Here is a 15,276-nt window from a genome sequence, read left to right as displayed (position 1 = left end):
CAATACACAGTGTTATTACATGTATGTTGACAAATATTAAAACCATACATTTCTGAAACTATCTTGTGGTTATTTTAACAAAGTATTCATATTATGAAAATCCCTGTTTCTAAAAATAGATGCCACCACATGGCAATTGTGTCACTTTATTTCCATATTTGTACATGGCTGTGATGATACAGTAACTCTGTTACTTAAGTTCATCTTCAGTGAAAAGCTGAAGTGATGGAGTACTTAGGTTACGTCATTGCAATTACAAGTAGGTAAGGTATCTATAATTCCAGTTTAATTTTTCTACTTTTAAAAACATCAAAATTGTCAAGTCGAAAAGATTCACATCTAATTTTGAACTAACTCCTAACTCATTCAGCCGTAACATCAGTGGTTTGAATGGATGAACACTTTGGTGTGAAACACTTGTGCATGTGCTTTCATGTGTATGTTGTGGTGGTTGTTTCTCCTGTGCTCTTTTGAAGTCTTATGTCCAAACTTGCATTCTTCTCCTCATTTTAACTTTCACATTTGGGTACATTGCATGTGAATACAATACATTTATACACTAACAAAATATGTTTATAATGTACATACAGAACATAATTTTGGACTTGAAGATAAAGTATTGCTTAAAACTTAAAAGGATTATTAAATGCAAATAGCATTTAAAAAGCTCTTGTGTTGCAATGTGAACCGAAGATGTCAAAGAAACTGAAGACATGGAAATAGTACCTCATCCACAGCACATGGAACCAAAGGCTGAGAAAAAGAGAAGGAAAGGAACTGAAATTCTAACACATGTGGTTGATTACCAACAACAACTTGCAGTGGTTGTCCCATTGCAAACAGCAGATTGTGCTTGGGGATTTAGTTCACAAAACAGAATTGATACTGCTCTTAGAATCAGAAACAATGAATAAACTGATGAGTATTCAGACGCAAGGGGATTATATAGACCGTTTCCCATGTTCAGAGGTTTTGATGAAGGATAGTGATAAGAAGCAGAGAAGAATATTTACCAGCTCAGCAAACTAAAATTGGTGTGCAGAAACTTTGTATATTTGTTGTCAAGGAAGTGATATAAAGTAATTAAATGTTCGTCTTAAATTAGGTATGCATATACTTTATAATAACGTTGTCATTCATCAGCTCTGATTCAGCATTGTCCACCCTCTGGAGGTTAGTGCGGGGGACCTCCCCCTCTTAAGAAAATTCGAGGCAGCATCACTGCTTGCCCAAACATAATACATCCTGATTTGACTCTCATGCTCTTTGTTCACCATGCTGTCTTGATGAGTGAAAAGTCAAATAATGAGTACCTGGATAATGAAGATCTGACTGAATGAAATAGTGCCTTATCTGTGTATAATACCCACTCAAATGCAGACAGCATAGACACAGGTCTGGCATGGCTCCATGTAACAGCAGATCTGTGTATAATACCCACTCAAATGCAAACAGCATAGACACAAGTCTGGCATGGCTCCATGTAACAGCAGATCTGTGTATAATACCCACTCAAATGCAGACAGCATAGACACAGGTCTGGCATGGCTCCATGTAACCGCAGATCTGTGTATAATACCCACTCAGATGCAAACAGCATAGACACAAGTCTGGCATGGCTCCATGTAACAGCAGATCTGTGTATAATACTCACTCAAATGGAAACAGCAGAGACACAGGTCTGGCATGGCTCAGTGTAACAGCAGATCTGCATATAATAGTTATTCAGCTGCAAGCATAGACATAGGTCTGACATGGCAGCATGTTACAGCAGATCTGTGTATAATACCCACAGGTCTGGCAGGGCTTAATGTTACAGTAGATCTGTGTGTAATATTTATGCAGATGCAAATATCATAGGTGTCTTGCAGGACATCATGTAACAGAAGATCTGTGTATAATATTCATTCAAATGCAAATAGCATTGAGATAAGTCTGGTAGAGCTGCATGTAGTAGCAGATCTGCGTGTAATATACCCACGTAGATGCAAAAGCATGCACACAGATCTGGCAAGGCTCCATGTAACAGCAGATCTGTGTAACTCTAGGCTGTTTTCATTACACAGTAATATGCTTCATATTTGTTTTACTGTATTTGTACAGATCTGTGTAACTCTAGATGGATTTCACTACAAACAGTAATAAATGTTTTTTTTAAGCTGTATTTGTACAGATCTATAGAAGTCTAGGCTAGTTTTGCTACACACAATAATATACTACATGTTTGTTTTACTGTATTTGTACCAATCTGTGTAACTTGAGACTGTTTTCACTACACACATTAATACACTACATGTTTTTTTTATTTTATATACTGTATTTGTACAGAAAAGAAGGAAGGCTATACAGAATCGGAAGAAAGCCAACAAAGGGGGTCCAAAGGGGCATTTTCCAGGACCAGCAGCTTTACAGAGCAACCAACCACCTTTGAGGTCTCAGGGAGCCTCACCAGTAATGTTTCAGAATCGAACTGTGAGTATCAACATTGTCCTTTATCAAACCATGGACTTACAGCTTAACTAATTAAGCTTTTAAGGCTGCACAGTTGTAACTAGGAATAGATACCTTTCTATGGCATAATAGATTATGACTCCTTAGCTTTTGACCTTATCATGAGGCCTTAATCAGAAGAATGACTTCTGGACTAAATGTTGACCATGTGACAGAATCCTTCTTTTCACCGGCAGAAGTTCCAATCTAGAGTCATGATTCAACACTGGCTCCTCCTCCATGATTTCAGTAACTTTTCTTGTTTTCCTCCTCAGGGTATTTTTCTCTATTGAGTATTCTGATGTTGTCTCATAAAATGGTATGCCCTGATTCTTTGCAGTGTTCACCAGCTTCTGTTAGGGATTCTCTTCTGGTGTGTAACTATTCTTTAACTCTTGTTTCAAGGCTTCAAGTAGTTTCCCCAATGTAGTGTTTTCCACAGTTATCCCACTAGAATTTATAAATGACTGAGCACTTCTTATTTGAAGGAGTTCGGATGAACTACAGTGGAAATGACATTAAGTTCAAAGTCTTCCATATACAAACTTGTCACAATATGAGACACTGGTGAGCCCATTGCCATCCTGAACTTCTGATAAAATTCTCCCTGATAGACAACATAAGTAGTGTTCAAGACCTATTTTAATAGAATAATGTTTTGTTCTAACCCCAAAGTAGTGCATTTTTTCCATTCTGTATCTTTTGATAATCTATTTTGGATGACTGAAAAGGCCATCTCAACAGGTATGCTGATAAAAAGTGTGCTCAGATCATAGGATACTAATTTTTTATTTGTAGTGATTTCCAGATTTTCAATTATCCGGACAAAGTCTGCACTTTGTAATAAGGTCGAAAGATAAGGAGTCATAGCCTATTATGATACAGAGAGGGATCTGTTCCTAATTTCATTGACTGCAAATGGCTGTAGCAGGTAACGATGTTCATTCTGAGTACACAGTTGTAGTTTATGAGTACTGCTAAACTCTACAGTTTGTGTGTGTGTGTGTGTGTGTGTGTGTGTGTGTGTGTGTAATGATTCATTTCAGAATATTTAAATTTTTATGTCAATGCAGTATATTGTATCGGTACTTCCATTGTATTATGCTCAGTGCATCATGAAAACTAATTGTCATTTCATAATTTGTTAATAACTGTCTCACTAGGTGCTCAACATTAAGAGGCCAGTGTTAGGACTGGTCGGCCTGGCATCAGGATAATGTGGCTGGGTGGGACATCACTATAAACTGTCACACTGCAGACATCATAGCGATATGACACAAAAATTGTTAAAGCTATGTTAAAAATCCAAATCAGACACACACACACACACAGAATATTTAAATTTTTATGTCAAAACTGTATATTGTATTGGTACTTCCATTGCATTATGCTCAATGCATCATGAAAACTAATTGTCCTTTCATAATTTGTTGAATTTTCAACACTTGCAAATGGGTGAAGCTGTTGGGTTGCAGACCGATTTTTAGCTGATTTGGCCTTAAGGCCAAGTAAACATATGGTATGCAAGGTTCCCATGCTACTGGGAAATCAGGAAAAAGTTGGGAGAAATGACAAAAAAAATCCCGATTGAAAAGTCCTGGAATTTCACAAATATTGATTAAAGTCGGGAAAACCCCAGAATTTTCCGCCACCACTTGATGCCCGAAACAATCACATAATTGAGTCATAACTAAACTGATCATGAGTTAAATTTATCGAGTTCTTACCAGAATATTCAGAGGGTGCAGTATGGATTATTTGGTTGCTTGCAATAAACATATATGCTGAGTCAGTATAAATGACCAGTGGATTCAATTCATCTAGTAGACTTTTATTTTCAAAGTCAGCTCGATATCCATATCTTTCCTTACTCATTATTCATAAGCAAATCTATGAAGCCGCAAAGAAGAATGTCACTAACATAGTCCATGCAGCAAAATCAGCCTACTACGGTACTAAGATCATGGAACGTTCCAGCTGCAAAGAGCTCTTCGAGATTACTAACAAGATAATGTCAAGGAACAAGTGTACACCACTTCCAACTACCTTCTCTCCAGTCGACCTTCCAGACCTGTTTGCAAATTAATTCTGTGACAAAGTAACGATCATTAGAGATAGGCTTGACAACACAATTTCAGTTGACTCGTCGTCACCATACAGTTAGGATACAGAATTTCAGCGGCAATCATTAGCAGCATTTGAACCTGTCTCTATGGATTTAGTATGTACAATCGTGAGGAAGAGTGCACCAAAGTCATGTGAACTTGATCAAATTCCAACATCACTGTTGCTTGAGTGCTTAGATCCAGTATTGCCTTCACTAACTGATGTTATTAATACCTCTCATCAGGGGAATTCCCATAATTTTTCAGTGGGTGGGGGATATGTGTCCTGTGCAGAAATTTCTAGCTTCCACAAATGCAGACACATACATCTTGACATTTTTCTGAAATTAGAATCAGGGTTTAAAAAAAATGCAAATTGTTTTAAATGCTTTTGGTTGTGATTGTAAACAAAATTGGTAATTGGGCAAACAGGAGTTATTTTATTGTAAATAAAAGCAAAATTACATGCCAGTGAATTTAATAACAGGAAGTTAATAATTTTCTTTTTTTATCAGCAGCCTTCAAAAAACTGTCTCTGGATCATCCACAGGGACGGACGTTATTGAGGAAAGAGATGTTACGTCTGGTGCTGAACCTTAGTAGTTCTGTGGGTGTCAAAGCCTCTGAACAGGGGCTGCTCAGGTAGGATTTTCATTGACAGAAAAAGTGCAATGCTCTCACCATAAAGGAAGTATAATATACTTCAATAGTATAGATGTAATTAGCAGTACGAGGCAAAGCAACATTATCTTCATGCTTTTTACAGCTATCACTATCACCTCCCCACCCCACCACCCCATTACAAAAAATATAAATAATAGGTCCCACCGCTCTTTCTCCAGCCTACAACCAGGAAATGAAATAGCTTCATAACCAATGTGCACATCTTCAGTCCTAAACCAAATTTACGTCCCAGAATTTCAAAATTCTGTCTAAAACATTGTGGTTGTACTTGTGTGACATTACTTATGTACACTTCAGCACAAATGCATGGCCAGATAGGCAGGATGACATAATCAGGGATGGCACAATGGCTTTTGGTGTCATAGATGAACTGTGACTTTGATCCTGGCCCCCCTGCCATCACTTTCAACTTATTTGTTGCCCCTTGTAGCCTGGTGCCTTAGACAACTACCCAGTTTGATTCATATAGTCAGTCCAGCTCTGGTCATATTACCAACCATTTCCTTAATAGAAGGGCAATAAAAATATGAATCATGCATACTGATTGTGGTGAACAAATTAAGACAGTTGATTGAGTACAAGTGACAAAAGGAAGCTGATGTGAAATTAGACTTGTGGCTAATGTTAGATTTTATTAAAAGGTAATTCCCTTACTTACTTACGAAATTATAACCACTTAATAATAGTAATATTTTTACAAAATTAAAATTTCAGGATTAAGAATTTGTTGATGCAATTTTTGACACTGGTATACAATTAACATATCTCCAGTCATGAAGGAGATCTCTAATTCAGACCAGATAATTGGGTCAAAGTGCAAAAATTTATGTACTTCAAGCTTATGCAGAGTTTTTACAGAATGCAAGATCAGGCCTCAATACCATGAAACTTTAGCACAAGCTCAAACTCTGTAACTTCAGTTTGAAAAAAGTTTGAACCATGCAACTTTTAGGATCTTCCCAACTTTAATTCCTCATTGAACATCCAAAATTTTAATGATGTAGATATAATCCAAGTCTCATGTCAGATTTGGGTATTATTTACATAAGGTTGAGTTGACTTGTTCCTATCAGATTTAGGGATTTTCAGTATGATATCAAACTGACTTGTTCAGAGTATGCTACGGTTTAAACTTTTTAAGCACAATAAGCCAGTTGAGGTACCAGTATAAAAATACTGACTTCAGGAACTTTACTCTGAATAATATTAAGAATCTTAGTACTTTCAGAACTTTTGATTTCATATTCAAATATGTCACCCAATCTGATTTACTTAGGAGTACAACCACTGCCTCACAAATCCAGCCCTCCCACCTAAATTTGTAGTTATGGGAGCCAAATGTTGTCTGGCCACATATGTGGCAGTCTAGTGATCTCCCCTTGATATAGGATTTTGGTGCCAATTTCCATGTGTGCCTCAGTTACTACTTCTTCTTATGCTGATTAGCACCTTATCTCCAGCTGAGGACTCAAAAACCATATTCAACAATTTTGGAAGATATTCAACATTTGAGCAAGTTCATCTATATGTCCAACTTGTTTGCTGCAATTTTTCATAGACAAAGTCTTTCAGTCTTTTGTAGAATTACACCTTTGTCGTAAACATAGGTGCCCTTTTGTACTGTGATTGCTCGTTATTGTGGCCTTTTGGCATGGGGCATTCATATAATTGCATAGCTGACATTTGTTCCATTTTTCCCTTATTTGTCCCATATTTTGGACCTAAATATGGGTGTATGTTTTTCGTGTTAAAAAATCCGTTTTTGCACACAAAAAATCAAAATAAAAAATTTCCATTGCAATTTTCTGTTTAGAATGGTCACCTGGTTCCATTCATAGAGTAAGTGTATTGCATATATATGTATAGGGATATAGAGTTCTAAAATATGATTGGTTCATTCAAAATTGAGGCTATCATGTCAGTCTTTAACCACCATATTGGATTGCACAAAGCATATGCCACTATCACTTTGTCTCATCTTCGTCATGTCGAAAAGGAAAGGAGAAGATTCAGAATTTTCTCAATGAAATGACGGAAAACAGAATTGCAAAGATAATTATTTAAATTAGGAAACTATCTAGTAAAGGAGAAAACTTTGCATTTTGTAAATTGTGTAATTATGATTTCGCTACTCAGCATAAAGGCCCCCATGACAAAAAAACAGCATGAAAAAGCTATGAAACATTGGCTTGCTGCTTCATTATCAACAGCACAACCTGCACTTACAACATTTATAAATACCAGAGAGAACCTTGATGTCATTCGATCAGAAGTTTGTTTCAAAATAAGGAAAACAAAGAAGACATATCTTACCAGGATGTTGGCATCACACTAGTTTCTCTGCCTATTATGTCAACAGTGTAGCCAGTTAATTGTAGGCCTGAGTGTGAACACTTCCTGTTTGTATCAACAAGCTCCCTAATGTCATCACAACATCTTTTACAGGGTGTCAACAATAGTGCAAGCTTAATCGTCACACTTTAGTTTCAATTCTTAGGTTACATCTTATACAACAATTAGCATACATTTAGCAAATTTTTATAAAGTACTGACCATCTAATTTTTGGGAGAGGGGAGCAATTCTGTGATTTTCTTTTGAGCTTAGATATTTTTTCTTTTATCAGTATATTTGTTTCCTAATAATATAGTAGATATTGCCATTCTGAGAACACATGTAATATATACAAGGCTGGATTCAGAGTCATTGGACCTTAGTACTTGAAGCACAATTGAAAACAAAGGGGAAAATGCAGTGATACAATCCGATATTGGTATGCAGATTGACATTACTTTGATGAATGATTTCCTGTTGGATTAGTATCATCATGTGTTATGTCTGTTTAATTTTAGTTTTGTGTTAGTTTTAAATTTTTGTATTTCATTACATGTTATTCTAATTTAACATTGTTTGCTGGACTTGCCCTTGTCCAAAATTGAGTTCATTCCTGCTTGACCTGAATGACATTTTTTTTTTTAACTTCATTTATGTAAACAACTAGTAATAGCTTCATTATTCTCTGTGTGTATGAGCTTAGTATCAGGATTATTATTCAGGTAAACAAGAAGGAGTCTGTGTGCTGATCATGGTCAGGGTTTTGGAGATTTATTTTGTAGGCTATTGTGTAAATAAACAAGGCTCTTTAAGATCATTCTAGAAGGTTATTTTCCATTAGGTAATGGTTGTTTTTTGAAAATGCTAATTGTGACCTGAGGTCAAGCAGAGAACTAAATTCTCTTGTGACTGTGAGGATTTTACCAGTTGTGTTTTAACATCTAGCACCTTAAGTTGTATTGTGTTGTGACCAGTTTGGGCTTAATTTAATTTCTTCAAATTATTGAATTCAAGTGATTATTTTCTCTGGAAATACAAAAGTGCACTGTCAAAATTCTAGGATAAAGACATTCATTGGAATTTATACTGAATTTAAACCTGGAATATTATTACTATGATTCAACAAGAGATTATAGATACATGAGCACTTCGCAGGCTATAATAGACACATCATTGCCTTCAGTTTTGGATCTCATTGGGACTTAAACTGAGTTTTATGCAGGACTTTTTATTACTTGGACTTGTGTCTTTAATTCTTGGATTATTTTTGGATTTAATTTGCAATACTGTAAGTTCTTTCTTTCTCATTTTTCACTTTGTATTCTAGGGAAATAAATTATTTGTTAAATTTCAGAAAGCTTGTTGTCTTCACTCTTTTCTGTCACTTATTTTAAGAGCATAGACTCGTAACACATGCAAGAAGTGATCCATGATATTGCATATGGTAACAGGTACAGCCCCAGCTCCACCTTCGCTGCCTGAACCTAACAAACCATTTTTGGTGGCACAGTTAAGCCTGATACAGCAAGAGTTCAGTGGTCAGTCATCTCTACCTGCTATGTATAAGCAAGATCAAATTAAACCTGATCAGATATTATCCTTATGAACTGGACAAGAACATGGAAGATTAAATGGTCAACCGGACTTTTCTATACATTTCAGATTGCTGCATGTTAGCTCTGCATTTGATTATGCCCTTAAAGTCAAAGGAAGAAATGTCTTTCAGTCTTTCCAGTTGTCCTACTGTTTCCTAATCTTTTTGTCAGAATCCCTATGATTCTAACCCATCTCATCTGCATTCAACATGTATTATATATATATAATGTATTTTATATATATATATATATATATATATATATATATATATATATATATATATATATATATATATATATATATAGTCTGATAAGTTTAATTATTGGCATATCGTTTTAAGGTGCCAACAGTGATAAAAAGAAAACAGTAGTTAAAATGATGTGATTTTTTGAAATATTCAATATTTTATCTTAACTTTTACTCATGTTTGAATATTATGTTTGGTGCCAGCTCCAGTTTCTAAATGGCAAGTTCAATTTTCCAGTTAGCTTCCCCTGGGTAGGCTGATATATATACAATTTGTAAATTCCTTCATAACTGATTTGTTGGTTTTATCTAACACAAAAAGCACAGACATGATAGAAGTATAACATTTTCAATGCCATTGTTAGCGTTTTTTTTTATAAATTATTTTCCAGTGTCAGGTTATTCTCATTTCGATCAGTTCACTAACACTATTATGGATAGTCATAAAACTTTATGTATATATCTTGGAAGGATGTAATGTGGAACTTCTCAAAACCAAAAACCAGTGTGACTATGTACTAGTTGCAGTTTTAAGTTTTTTTTTTTTTAGTTTTACTGAGGTTGTCTAATTTCACCTAAACCAGTGATACTGTAAGTGTTTCCACAAATTTTGTTGATATCTATACTGTAAGTGTTTGCACAAAGCTTATTGATATCTATACTGGAAGTATTTATACTAAGTCTATTGATATTTATACTGTAAGTATTTATACTGATTATGTTGATATTTATACTTTGTTTTACTAATTCTATTGATATTTATACTGTTTCACTAATTCTGTTGATATTTATACTGTGTTTACACTAATTCTGTTATTTATACTGTGTTTACACTAATTCAGTTGGTATTTATACTGTATTTATACTGATTCTGTTGATATTTTTATTGTGTATCACTAATTCTATTGATATTTATACTGTATGTGTTTACACTTTGTTTCAGCACAATTAGTACTTTATTTGATTTGATAAAATGTTACTAACCAGTAAATAGGAGAGAAGTTGTTTGTAATTTTTTGTTGTTGCTGGTCTTTGTCATCAATAATGTCAACGTTATGGTGTGAGCATTGTCCCTAGTTCAAAAGTCAGTTGATTCAGGACAGTTTAGGTGTATAATCCGTGTTCAAAAGATTGACAGATATTATCTACCTTGATTTGAACACTTGCACTATATTGAAGTTAACTTTGAAAGCTGTCACTTTAGCCAGGTGTAAACTCTGCTGATTAGCATATTGTTGACACTTTCCATAATCTCTGCCAGTGCATATGCTGGGATTTTTTACTTAATGCATAGCCTCTGGCTATATCCAGACCATCGGCCAACTTCACAACTGGGATCTGGCAGGTTCTGAGCCACATACAGTTTTCATTTGACAGGGGCTCTGGTTTAGTTTCTGTTTTCTTTTGAAATTAAAGACTGAGAAATTCAGGAATTGTTTTGGTTTCAAGATGATCTAGGTTTAACGAGGTTTTGGTTTTGAGGGGTATTTACCATGGGCAAAAGTTGGTTAAAGTGAGTATTACTCACCATTGGCAAAAGTAGGTCACAGTGATCTACCTTTTATGCTCCAGGAATTGCATTAAGTATTTGAAGTTTTCTCATTCTGAAAATGTATGTATTCATGTTGTACGGTATTACTCACGACAGGCAAAAGTAGGTCACATTAACTGATTTTTCTTGCAGAAGCAAATTAGCAGGATTTATGGATTATGCCATGACTGAGCAGGTGAGACACAGCATTCCGTGGAATATTTTCGTGAATATATGATGCCTAATTCAGTTATACAGGGTTAAGTTATATTGCATTTTTTTTTCACTTCCAGTCTAAAACAGAAGTTCCCCAAGGCATTCCAAGATCTGTGCTTCTATTCAGAAGTCTCAGATCTTTTGGGAAGCTGCTCATTTAGACTGACAGCTAGGCGGTTCATTCAGGAACTGTTTGATGACTTAGATATTTCCAGGGTATGTAAAAACATATGTAAATTGATTACTTATGTATTTCATTGTATGTAAATACATATATAAATTGATTACTATGGTATTTCATTGTATGTAAACACAGATATAACTTTATTACTAAGGTATTTCCAGCATATTTAAACATATATGTAAATTGATTAGTTTGATATTTCCAGGGCATGTAAACATGTCTGTAAATTGATGACCTACATATTTCCAGTTTGTGTAAACACCTGTAAATCAATGTCTTGGCTATTTCCAGGTAGTGCAAAGGCACTTGTTTTGTGGGTTACAGCATACTGTCTATACTTATAAGTCGAGTCCAGCTACAAACAGCATAGACCCAATCTGCCCTCACGTGTTGTGCAGCAGATCAGGGTCTGTGTCGCATGTTCTACTAATTACTCCTAAGAACTAAGTCTGTGCACTTTGCAGTTGGGCTCAGTGTATAAGCATGTACAGATGGTATCCTGAGAACTGGTATGATAAAGGGAATTTCAATATATAATAAAGGACATCTCAATGTATAATAAAGAGCACTTCAGTTTACAATCAGTGACACCTCAGTGTACAATAAAGGGCATCTCAGTGTACAATAATGGGCACCTCAATATATAATAAAGGGCACTTCAATGTACACTAATGGGCACCTCAATATATAATAAAGGGCACTTCAGTGTACACTAATGGGCACCTCAATGTATAATAAAGGGCATCTCAATGTACAATAATGGGCACATCAATGTATAACAAAAGGCACTTCAATGTACAATAAAGGGCACTTAAATGTACAATAATGGACACCTCATTGTATAATAAAAGGCATCACAATGTACAATAATGGGCACCTCAATGTATAATAAAAGGCACTTCAGTGTACAAAAAGGGCACTTAAATGTACAATAATGGGCACCTCAGTGTATAATAAAGGGCATCTCAATGTACAATAATGGGCACCTCAATGTATAATAAAGGGCATCTCAATGTACAATAATGGGCACCTCATTGAATAATAAAGAGCACTTCAATGTACAATAATGGGCACCTCAGTGTATAATAAAGGACATCTCAATATACAGTAATGGGCACCTCAGTGTACAATAAAGGGCACCTCAACGTACAGTGATGGGCACCTCAATGTACAATAAAGGACATCTCAATGTATAATAAAGGGCATCTCAATGTACAATAATGGGAACATCAATGTATAATAAAAGGCACTTAAATGTACAATAAAGGGCACTTTAATGTACAATAATGGGCACCTCAATGTATAATAAAAGGCATCTCAATGTACAATAATGGGCACCTCAATGTATAATAAAGGGCATCTCAATATACAATAATGGGCACCTCATTGAGTAATAAAGAGCACTTCAATGTACAATAATGGGCACCTCAATGTATAATAAAGGGCACCTCAGTGTATAATAAAGGGCATCTCAATGTACATTAGTGGGCACCTCAATGTACAATAAAGGGCACCTCAACGTACAATGATGGGCACCTCAGTGTACAATAAAGGACATCTCAATGTATAATAAAAGGCATCTCAATGTACAATAATGGGCACCTCATTGTATAATAAAGAGCACTTCAATGTACAATAATGGGCACCTCAGTGTACAATAAAGGGCACCTCAATGTACAATAATGGGCATCTTAATGTACAATAAAGGGCATCTCAATGCACAATAAAAAACAGAAACGAATATGAGGGATTCTACCAGGAACTGCCAGTGGAAATATTTATTTAATAGTTTAATGGATGTACTGAAAATTTGTTTGAATAAATGGATTAAAACCAATGTCTGAAAATACAACATATTATCAGTTACTGTTTTCATGAAATCAATAACCTGAACAGATACATATATGACTCAATTCTGTCTATAAACTGTGTTGCATATTTCAAATCAGGAAAGAACCAATGATGATAATGGGTATTATAGAAGTGTTAATATATGGTTGTATATTTCAGATCAGAGAAGAGCCAATGAATATAATGGGTATAACAGATGAAAGTTCCATTCCAACTAAATCAAAACCAGTAGCACTTTTAGAGAACTTTGATGATAGCATTTCTGATTTCCAATAATGGACATTTATGTATTAACAATATACATTTTTGTATAGAGATACAGTTCATGAATTTATTCACATGTTCTTATCTTAGTTTTTGTTTGTTTAATTACCATTTGTGCAACATAGAAACCACAACCACCATCGTGATGTGAACAAGTCAGTGTCATTGGTACTGTTGTATACATTAATGCAATACAGAATGATGTAGCAGTAACAGTTTTACACCCATATAAAGTGTTTGTTATGATGATATGTTAATTGTAAAGAAGTATTTTATCACAAATTCTGTTTCTTTAGAGCCAAGATAGATGCTCATTGTATTTGGAACTTTGTATTGTCTTGGTTTATTATAGCAGGGCAGTCCAAGTCAGTTTTATTTTGTTACATTTGTAAACAAGACTAAATCAGAGTAGCCATTCTGTGTGTATTTTGTATTGATTTTATTGTGTGTTATATGTAAACTCAAGGGTCTTTACTATCAGGTGCTTTCAAAATACAGTGCTTATTTTCTATGTAGGAAAAGTATAGTTTCTATAATTTAGTTTTTGCATTATAAGTTGTTGACAATCTATTTTTATCAAGATGAATGATAACTTATGTCTGTAAAACCTAGCCAGAGTTTGAGATTTTCAGACTGACAAAAGGGTTCATTAATTTTTTGTGCAATATTTATTCTACTGTAATATATTAAAAGGAACGTTGATTAGATGAGTGACTATTTTACATTTACAGTATAGATACAATATGTGATAGGATTTTATTGGTTTCTCTGTTCCTATGCCTTAGAATTTAATGTTTTTTTTTATCCCCAGTGTCTTTTAAAATAGCAATTTTGTCTTGACACTTTCTGTATTTTTTTAGCACAGTAAATATAGAAGGTACACATGTAATATATACAATCTGAATAATTTTACAACTAGTATATGAATATTAAAATATTAAATTCTCTGCTGATTACATATTCAGACCTGTCCTAATGATCACCTCTTCACAAATTCTAATCCCCCCCAAACAAATTTTCTATATGAATGCCCTGTATTTAAGGGTCACCTGCCTTGTATGGTCAGCAGCCAGGTGTTTCCTAACCAAACAATGCTCAGCCTGCATTAAGTGATCACTAGAGCATATCATCACTGACACTCCAAGCATGCAAGTTAAACACTTTTGTTGATTAATGCCACTCAAAGCACATGAATAGTAACTTTTTTTATACAGCTTTGTACTGGAGAGTTATCTAAATTAGTTATAGCAGTTATGTGTGCCATCAAACCCTTACCAGTTGTAATGTATTTATTAATTTTATGCTGGGCAATGAATTAATGGATTTTCCCACAGAAATAATTTGGATAATTTACTGGAGTGGAATACCAGGAATATATTTTCACTGCCTTCTCAGTAGACTTTGAAAAAAATAAGATCAATATATTTGAGCCAGTTTTAGATACTCACTTAATCTGATGGTAAGTCTGGCTGCTTCACATGCTGATGAAACAAGTTCAAATCCCACATTGCACAAAAACGTTTTTTTCACTTGTTTTCATATGTGCTGTTTCATCTTTAGTTAAGAAGGAGAATTATGTTACTAATATTTTCTGTGTGAATGTAAACAAAAGACAGCAGAACATGAACAGTAAACTGTTGACATTATTTGGGATACATTAAGAAATCTGCTATTTAAATATGTTTTATTGCTAACCAATACATTTGAGCATAAAATAATTTTTTTATAGCTTTTACCAAATGAATATCATCAGTTACAAATTCTAGAATTTTCACCC

General features: G+C 34.6%; 1 protein-coding gene across 1 annotated transcript in view; it reads left to right on the top strand.

The window, feature by feature from the left end:
• The window catches only part of LOC149806858 (rapamycin-insensitive companion of mTOR-like), a 154,298-nt gene extending 139,871 nt beyond the window's left edge, over window positions 1–14,427 (top strand). The window contains exons 32-35 of the mRNA XM_089958719.1: window positions 2,329–2,472; window positions 5,111–5,237; window positions 11,278–11,416; window positions 13,395–14,427. Coding sequence (XP_089814845.1) covers window positions 2,329–2,472; window positions 5,111–5,237; window positions 11,278–11,416; window positions 13,395–13,511 — 527 coding nt within the window. The 3' untranslated portion in view covers window positions 13,512–14,427. The remainder of the gene's footprint in view (window positions 1–2,328; window positions 2,473–5,110; window positions 5,238–11,277; window positions 11,417–13,394) is intronic.
• Window positions 14,428–15,276: the final 849 nt, after the last annotated feature.

The sequence above is a fragment of the Sinohyriopsis cumingii genome, chromosome 1 (genome assembly GCF_028554795.1).
Source record: "Sinohyriopsis cumingii isolate HCF-2022 chromosome 1, ASM2855479v2, whole genome shotgun sequence".
NCBI classification, from domain to species: domain Eukaryota; kingdom Metazoa; phylum Mollusca; class Bivalvia; order Unionida; family Unionidae; genus Sinohyriopsis; species Sinohyriopsis cumingii.
This window is presented reverse-complemented; position numbering and strand designations above follow the sequence as displayed.